The sequence below is a fragment of the Schistosoma haematobium genome, chromosome 5, assembly GCF_000699445.3.
Source record: "Schistosoma haematobium chromosome 5, whole genome shotgun sequence".
NCBI lineage: Eukaryota > Metazoa > Platyhelminthes > Trematoda > Strigeidida > Schistosomatidae > Schistosoma > Schistosoma haematobium.
Genome location: NC_067200.1, coordinates 4,433,379 through 4,443,045, shown reverse-complemented (window position 1 = coordinate 4,443,045; position 9,667 = coordinate 4,433,379). Strand labels below are relative to the sequence as shown.

Below are 9,667 nucleotides of genomic sequence, written 5' to 3'. Positions count from 1 at the left end.
AGATTTCTCATCTTATTGTACCAAATATAGCTTTTTCTAATGATTCACATATTCCTGATGAAATTCCTTGCAAATATGAAGAAAATATGTTGAGGGAATATAATTATGATCGAAAAACTGATATAGTTTTGATAGATGCCAATTTTTCTAATGATCCATTACTCTGCAATGACATTCTTTATAAATTTCATGAAAATATTACAGAAGAATCAAATCCTGATGTCATATCATGTATTTCCTATCCTCATAATGCATTTGCTCCTTGTGAAAAACTTGTTCAATGCGAAGCACGAGTACCAAATGACCTCGATTTTGATTGCAATTCGGATGATTTCATATCAACTGTTGTTTATCCTCATCATAAAGTTACTCCGAATGTATACTCTGTTCAACGTGAGAAACATGTTTTAAATGAAGCCACATCATTCATAAATTGGGGATATGAAGATCCAACATTATTTCATGGGAGAGCATAGTCTAAAGTTTATGGTTCAAATTCTAGATAGCAGCGGTTTCAGTACACGACCAACATGCTGATTACACAATCCTAGGTTGCAGATAATACAGAGTCCTTATCCACTACACTATCCAACAGACACAGGATGAACTTGAGAAGAAGATTTACAGTTGATTACAGATAATTTTACTCTTATTTAGGCTGTGGTGGGTGTGGTGTTTGAATGAACTAATGATAACTTTGTACTTGTTAAATGTTTGTTTTTGAATTCCAAATACAGAAGATTCGTTCGTGCTTATCTAGTATTTTTTTTATCCAATTACGTCATTTCTGGGATTCTTAGTTCATACTATAATTCAAATACTCCTGAATATTACACTATAACAATGTTTTCATTTTCATTTGCCCTGTAATTGAAGTTCTACACTCTCGATTTCTATGACTTTTTAAAGCTTTAACTAATAGTAGGAATCAGCTTTAAATGGTCCTAGATGTTTATCGGGGATAGCTGTTCCTGTAATGGGAATGAGTTTGATTTCAGATAATGTCTTACGTTGAGCACGTCTTTTAGGTAACAACATGAAGTGCATGAAATTGTTCGTTTAGTCGGCAACTGTAACTAGAATTGAAAGGTTACAATCTGACAAAATTTACAGCTTTTATACTGTCAGATGTTGAACAGAAACATGGACAGGTTAATTCATATTACCTAGCAAATAGTCTTCTAGTGTACGAAATAATGCTCCGATGATCGGATTGCCAGGTGCCACATTTAATCGATAGGTAGAAAACCCGTTACTACTCACTAAATAAGAGTGATCAAGCACGTTCCAATCAAATGTTCACTTTCATAAGCAAAACAATTCCGTTTTCGTGAAGGCGATGCACAAACCATGGAACCGCAACCATGGGAATGAGACATTGTGTACCTAGATATGTCATGAGGACCAATTGGTCATAAACAAAACAGTCATCGGAATGCGTTGTATTCCGGACGAGGAATGTGTCCTGACCGGCAACAAAGAGACAGATAAAAGCTCGTTTTAAAGCCACACACAAATAAATTTGAATGTTACAGTGTTGTTTTGCTTAGTTCGTGGTGTTGTACTTAGGAACAGATCGCTACTGGTGCATAAATAGTATTGCAAACATTTTATAGCAAATTTACGTTAACTGGTTTCATACTTTTGCATAAGTTCAGTTTCGTACTTAATAATATGAATTTCAAATGATCGGTAGTTTTATAATCGACCAACATTTGTAAGTTATCCATCCATATCAGGCAGTTGTTCCAAAAGCAGAACTCAATTTATCATGATAAATAATTGTAATAAATGTGAAATGATATAGTAAGCACATCAAAACCTACATATTAATATTCCACCTAGTGGTCGATTTCAGTTTATCAAGGTATTAGGACGACTCTGCCTGAAGTCCTTCTTTGGTTACTGCAGATCCAAAACTCGGATAAAGTAGAATTGTTATTCATGCGATTACCAACTCCATCCCTGAGAAACCGACGTTTTCAAAAAATGATGACCAAAAAATATTGTTCGCATGATAATAATTCAGCCTTGTGAGTCATCCAAGGTCTTCTTTGAGAAGAATGATGATTCGTCATGGTGAAAGCCGAGATATTCTGGAAGTCTCGAGGTGTACGTCCCAGGTGTTGCTGAAATGCAAACAATTAACATGGCAGTTTTCGTAGCAAGTGAGGCCTATTGAATGCATCCTGTACAATGAAAGATTAGGATCGTGAAATATGCTATTTTAATCTAGTCATGCGTGGAAGGTAAACAATACTTTAAGTTCTGTCATTACTGACGCTTGTGTGTTCGCATATACGCTATTATATTTTTGCATACACCGATATGCATTATTTTTTATCATAATAAACGTGCTCATGTTGATTCTGAATTAAAGTAGTAATCTTTATAGTCTTTATTACTGAGCATGCTCAAAACATTCATACACAAAACAATTCACATAATAGTTATTTACGTGTTCTTCAACCTTGAAATGTTTGCTAAACCTGCTCGTACAAAGAACATCACTTGTCAATTGAAGCTGGGCCACGATGGAAAACCTGGACGCACTGGATGTCGTGTTCGTCGTACTGTGAGAATCCTCAGCATTGTGAATCCACGACGCTGCCTCGCGAGATTTTAACCCACGTCTCGCACGCGAACGATTCACTTTCATACTACTGAGACGGCCGGTATCAAACGGTGTCAATGTTCAATTTCAACTAATCCATTAAATTGAGTGACATATCCATCACTGTCTTCATTGAGTTAACATCTCACAACGAACCCGTTTGAAATCAACTGATCGCTGCTTCTCACTAGAACTCCGGGAAATACCTCTTGAAGCCAGTCACTAGTGAGCATATTTCCATTATGGATATTTTAGCAATTTCATTAGTTGAGAATAAGAGTCAGTGATCCAGAGGTTAAGCGTTTGAGAGCAAGGCCGATAGAACCTGAGTTCGAATCCCGCTAAAAGAGATCGTGGTTGTGGAGTACTGATGAACTCCACAATAGGACAAAATAGCCCACCAGAACTTATTTTGCTGGGTTCGTCAAAACACTGCACCATCGATAACCATTTCGCAGATTATTACAAACAAACAAAATGTTTGTTCGTGAAGACATGAGCACACATTTTGAACTACAAATAATCCAATCACTTGGTTTAAAGTGTAGCTTATTATATCGAGAATAATTTTCATCACTACGGGTCAGCAATTTCAACCAACGACGGATGAATCTCAGCCTATATACCACAAAAGCTAGAAAAATAATGCATAACGATGAATTCATCCACCATAATGATTGGCTAACAATGATCATATGATTTTATGAAATTTGACCGTCTTAATGGTCAACTTGAATCACCAAATCAGACAAAAGCAAACAAACACTTCAAAAATCTATATAAGCACAACATGTTCCAGCAACAACTATTAACGTTTTGAAGGAGATGAGGTGAGTGTTGACCGTGCAGTTAAAACAAATGAGTGCATTATATGAATCTCAATTTAACCCGATGAGATAACGTTGTTTTGTTTATCTGAACCATTTCAGATATACCTTTTCATTTGTCCAGTTGATACCGATCTATTCGGTTATCGTATTGATTTCAACATTTTTCGACTGCTATAACATTTGTGAAGACTCTAGACCAAATTCGTATAATGAAACAGTTTCTGAGGATGATGCACATAAATATGTATGCATTTAGTCAAGTTATAATACACATATTCAGACTAAATTTTCCACCTATATGCAGAAAATCCGCGTCGATCAGCCTCCTCCATATCTTCCAGAGAGGTTTAAGCATTTAGACACTGATCAAGTGAGTTGACTACAGTTTACAACGAAGGTACTAATCCATTTGTTTGCATATTTTCAGGAAATCGATCCAAGATTCCGGTTTAAATTTAACAATAATAACGTCAAGAAATTCCGTGTAAAATTTACAGGTAAGAGAATCCTTTTCATCGGACTAAAATTGTTACTGAGGTTTGATTATAAACACTTCATTCCTTGAATCAAAGTTTTCTGAATTTCTTCAGTAAATCAGTTTTATGTTTCTTGTAACATTCGGAACTGCCGAAATTTTGTTTCGTTCAAGTTGTAAATAGTTTGACACCTTATGGCAAGCTAATTACGATTTATGCAATTCATTTCAGTCTCTAAATGGTTTCAAGGTCTTTCATTCATTCACTGTAGATTATGAATCAAATTTCATGTTTTCATTCGATAAACACAGGTGCAATAGACTTGTTGGGACCACATTACTTAGGAACAATTGGAACATTTCTAAATGGCTGGCGTTGGTCTGAATCTGAGATTTTGAATGAGGGTGAGTGTTTCTATTATCCAGTAATATTTTGTTTTGCGTTTTTATTGCCTACTTATACTTTGCATAAATGATTCATTAGTTAACTTGACTATTATATGAGAGTTGATCGGTGAGTAGTGATTATTTGGTTTGTGTGATTTGATTCCTTAAAATGTGTTCACAACACATATACATTACTGTGCAGTGAAAATGGTGAATTAAACAACGTTTTACTTCAAAGCAAACTCAAATTGATTGCGTAGAAATAATAAGTTGAATGATGCAACTGGTTAGGTGAAAACTACTTACTCTCCAGTCTGTTTAAACCACCATTAATCAGATATCTCATCAATACGACACTTATTGGTGGATTTAATGAGTCAAACTGATCACGGGTGCAAAATTTAGTGATGTTGTGAGAGATTCAAAAACTTTCAATGTCTCTTAGTCACTGTTGGTGCGTTATTGTATATTCAACGCCTTCTTGATTATCATATTCGTAGGATCCTGAAATTTGAACTCATTCTCTTCCCTAAACATCTAATAAGCAAACTTCCATGAACATTCCGCTAGCATAACATAATTTATTCGAATTAGAATGCCTTGAACATCAAAATGAAGTTCATTCATTTTGTTCACTTATCGGAATTATTAACATTGTAGTAGCATTTTCGCGTAACCATTAATTCAATTGATGGAACACTGTTCGATCGGAATAACCGAATCTCAGAAAATGATTTTGTATGTGTATTGTCTGAGAGATACCCACGGTTTGTTAGTTAGCCAAATGCTTTTAAAACCAACGTTTCAGAAAATATTCTTCTCAGTTGACTGGACTGGAACGTTCATCATATCGTTAAAATGATTATAAGGATCCTTAAAACTCCCACTTAATTAAACCAGTTCAGTCTTGGAAAGAAGATAACAACTCGTGTATAAACAAATTTTGTGTTGTAATGTATGTTCATGTAAAGAAGCTGATATTCATTATACAGACATATGAACACATATTTTTACTTTGATTATTTCAGAGGAATTGTTAGCCGTCAGAACGTCTTATTATCGACTAGATCATGACGAAAGTATGTATCCATAAGATGATTGTTTGATAAAATTTGAAATACTAAAACATATACAGCATCATTCATTGTAATCACTCCCACTTTTTCTGCTCAGTTTGTGTAATTGAATTCTTTTCAAAAACGGACAGAAGTAATAAAGTGTAACCATCCTGAAACTTATTGAGGAATTATATGTGAAATCCACTGATCGTTTGAACAAATTGTTTGAGACTTGAAGAACAGTTGGCATTATCTCGACCACTATTGATAAATTCGGTCATAATCTCATTTCACTTGTGGATAAATGAATGCAGAGATTCATCTTCGTTGACAGGCTTAAACGAAACATGATGGAAAGTTTGTTTTAGAAATAAGTACATTTGTGTTCATCGCACAGTCGTTTCTGTAAACATTACGTTCATTTATGCATCCACCCATTACACGGTCATTCTTAGATATCATTCTTTCAAATTAAGACGTCTTGAAGACAACATTTATTAAGTTATTCACTTCTCATCTTTAACAAATATTGTGGTCAGAGTCATTTGATCGACTGATATACCAGTGCGTTACATAACCAAATAAAGTACAAAACTCCAATTGTAAACTGTAAATACACAGTTCATATCATTTGCCCACATATTAGAATGTATCCGGTCAATGTGAATAACACTCCAACTGTCAGATCTAATTAGAAGCCTAATGATTTATTGTTTCAATATGAAAATGAGAGTGTAATGAAGACTCGAAAACTGATCATCTGACATTCGTTTTGTAGCATGATGCTTGCTTCATTTACACGACGTTCAGTAGATTATATTTGCTACGAATTCAACTAATAAGAGACATTTGTGACAGCACAGTAAATACCAGCTTATATCTCGGCAATTTGTCAGTAGGCACATACAGTATAACATCTAACAATTACATGATCACCACTAAACCTTGAAATTCTAAATATCGACAATCTTCTGTTTACAGATCAGCCATTCAAAGTAATCACTGTGATACATTCGAATGGGAAGATATCTATCTTTTTTGATGAAGTAAGTTGCAAGATTGAATGGGAATATATTATTGTTTAAAGTGCTCTAGATTATTCTCATATTTCGTGCGTGTCAATAGTGTCGAATGCATCAAGATACATTGAACACGATAGAAGGACACCAAAATTTTGCAATGTCAACACAGACTATATGAAAATATCAATAATCCCTGAATGACAAATTTTATCTTAGCATACATTTTAAAGCAGGTAACTATAGATAGTGAAATGTTATCAATGGAATTTCCAATGTGTTCGCACCGACTGGGGACAAACAGTGAATGTTAGGGCCCTCTACAGGAAAAGTGATATTTTGTCACGATTTACAACGTCTTCTGAAGTTCAGATGTTCGAAAAGACGACTTTTAAATATTCTGGTTTATTAAGTGTTAAAATGTTGATCGTGTAGTTGTTCGAGTTTCAGTATTCAGTACTTTTTAAATTTAGAAAACAATGGATGTTGGGTAACCAGTAAGGGAAGGCTACATAAGAGATTTCATGTATGTTGAAGTGAATCGGTTTTGATTGTTTCGAGGTAATCTGCGCACATTATGGAATGAATTTGCATCGAGAACGAACGGCAATGAATGGAAGTGAGCACATGAACACAATTCCACAACATGACAAGAAATGCACGTGCAGCGAAATTGCAGTGATTTACAGTCATATTTTTGTCAACGGACGTAGATTGTTATCTCAAAATGTGTCATCTCATTCCATGATAGATAGATCGTTCATCTAACTTGACAGAAGTTGACAACTGAAGTGAGTCGAAATATCTCTGTAGACCAGATGCAGCATAGCTCAAAGAGAACTGAGAAGATCAGTATGCCCACTGTGAGTGTGATCAGTTGTCATTGTGCAAGATAATGCGAATGACGACACGTTACTTCAATGGTTAGTCGGTTTTGATATCTGCGGTTTGCTGTTGATGGATATTGACTATGACTTCCATTATTTCTTTTCAGATTCCTCAGGATTTGGGGAAATATAAAATTGAATCGATCATTGAAGGTGCAACTGTTTGCAGAAGAGGTGGTAAAAAATGTAATTTATATTCTGATATTCAATGACTTACATAACCGATCATTTGTTAGACTAACGTTGCTTCTATTTGTACCCTATTATCAGTATTTGAAAACAGGGATTTGCTGTGTTCTATCAGAGTGAGCAAATATTTCTTCCTCAGAGTCTACATTAACCAGCTGTTTCGTGTCTAAAATAACTGGATCGAAATGTCATTGGAGTGTTGATGAGAATGGTGTGAAATAAGATCGGAATGGATTTCGAAAACGCACCTTCCAAACTTCATTGTTAATTGAAAATTCATTATCTATTAAGCGTTTACATATCCTGATGCGAAATTGTATTATAACAGTGGAGAATCCCTGATACTTTTGATCAAACGTATCGAACAGTGGACCACTGATATTATCTGAATTATAATCAATGTGTCTGTATCTCCACGTAAACAAACGTCATCTTTGTTACAATCGCAAAGCAAATTTGAGTTCTTTTGATGAATTCTCAATGGTATTTGTGACAGTTTTCTATGTTGAATTGCATCATTATTGAATTTGAAAAACACGTCTGCTTACGCTTCCCCGCCTAGTATATCGAGTAATATGGCTAAGAAATGTAAAAGTCTCCATTGCAAAAGTGCGGATGGATATTTGGTGAAGCCTTACATATGTATGTTTAACGACTGACTGATATAAACACAATGTATGAACTAGGACACTAGGCAGACGATACATCAATTGTTTTATTTTCATTCACCCACTACTCGATCAGCCACACTTGCAGTCGTTATTCATATCGCTCCTCAACGCAAAAAGAAGTGTATTTAGTCAAATAGAACCGATAGTTGTTTTATCAAGTGCTCAATCGTCATGCTACATTAGCATGATCGTATGTTCTTGAAAGATGTTGCTGGGTTTTAACACAATCAATAAGTGTAGACGATTAGGCTGGATATAGTGTTTAATGATTTAATTTCAGAAAATGCATTGAATATTTGGTCAAAGTGTACATGATGATTGGTCCAAATGAATTTCTGAGTCTTTTCACAACAAATCTCATTGTTGACTATTTGTGACGAGTGAAAAATATTCTTTCAAAGATGTTAGACAGTCACCCTTGACAAACAAATCAGAAATTTAACGATACCATTTTTCATTTACTGGTTGCATACTGATCATTTTCAGAAGTAAAAGTGATGTCAAACATATTTTGTGAGGATACTGTCTAGCCTCCATTTTATCCGTAATCAGATATTAAGCAGCTTCTTATTTTGAACGCTCCTTAAACAAGTAAATTACTTGATATATTTAAAATGGAAATCGCAATTTCAATTGTCTTCTTTTGTACAATTTATTATACTAGATAAGAAAACTTTCAAAATAAATGTTCCTGAAAAATGGATCAAACCTGGCACGTTGGTAGAGTATGAATAGCCTCTAGAAAAAAGAAAATTAGTGTATGATACTGTGAGACGTCATACCACTTGTTTTCATCATACTGAATTCGTTATTTTTATTTTACTTAAAACACTTTCTGTTTTGTTAATAATTTCAATAAATTGCGAAGTTCTGCATGGAAGTACACACCATTTTCATGTTTTTGTCGATAAAATATAAAATATAGTTTTTAAAATGTACGTGAGTGTTTTTGCTCAATAAGAGCTGAATATGAAATGGGTTCTTTTAGATATTATAGTAATTTCAACGGTTAAGATCATGAGTCAGTTGAAGCTGGACCAACATGGAACAACTGGAAGCACTGGACGGCCGTTTCGTCCCGTCGTGTGACTTTTCAGCAGTGCGCATCCATGACCTCGCCTCCTGCTGAGGAGTTCCACGACAGGACGAAACGGCCGTTCAGTGCTTCCAGCTATTTCATGATAATCTATCTTCAATTGACTCATGATCTTAGCCATTGGAAAAGCTGAATAGTTTTACAAAAGTCAACAACATTGTACTTGTGAATTAACATTATCGTGTATATGTGATTTTGTAACAATTGCAATCAACATTTGGTCCGTTGTGAATATCCGTTTTGATGAAGTCTCACTACTAAAAAATATCATTTGAACTTGACAGCGTTCATTGGTTTAAGCTGAACTGTTGAAATACGTCATAAGTATTTAATAAGTTACCTCAATCATTCGTTATTTGATTATTCACTGTTTCGTGAAAGTTTGATGACAGACTATTGTTAATTGGCTGTTATGAATGCTGATTATAAAATAATTCTGGA

The 9,667-nt window shown here is 34.7% G+C and overlaps 1 protein-coding gene across 1 annotated transcript; it reads left to right on the top strand.

The window, feature by feature from the left end:
* The first annotated feature begins 3,398 nt into the window (after nt 1-3,398).
* MS3_00008994 (uncharacterized protein) lies at nt 3,399-9,068 on the top strand. Its single transcript, XM_051217337.1, has 8 exons — nt 3,399-3,688; nt 3,725-3,814; nt 3,872-3,941; nt 4,232-4,324; nt 5,335-5,385; nt 6,346-6,410; nt 7,378-7,456; nt 8,795-9,068. Exons 2-8 carry the CDS (start codon nt 3,743-3,745, stop codon nt 8,863-8,865), a joined length of 501 nt encoding a protein of 166 aa, XP_051064723.1. The 5' UTR covers nt 3,399-3,688; nt 3,725-3,742; the 3' UTR covers nt 8,866-9,068.
* The last annotated feature ends 599 nt before the right edge of the window (nt 9,069-9,667 follow it).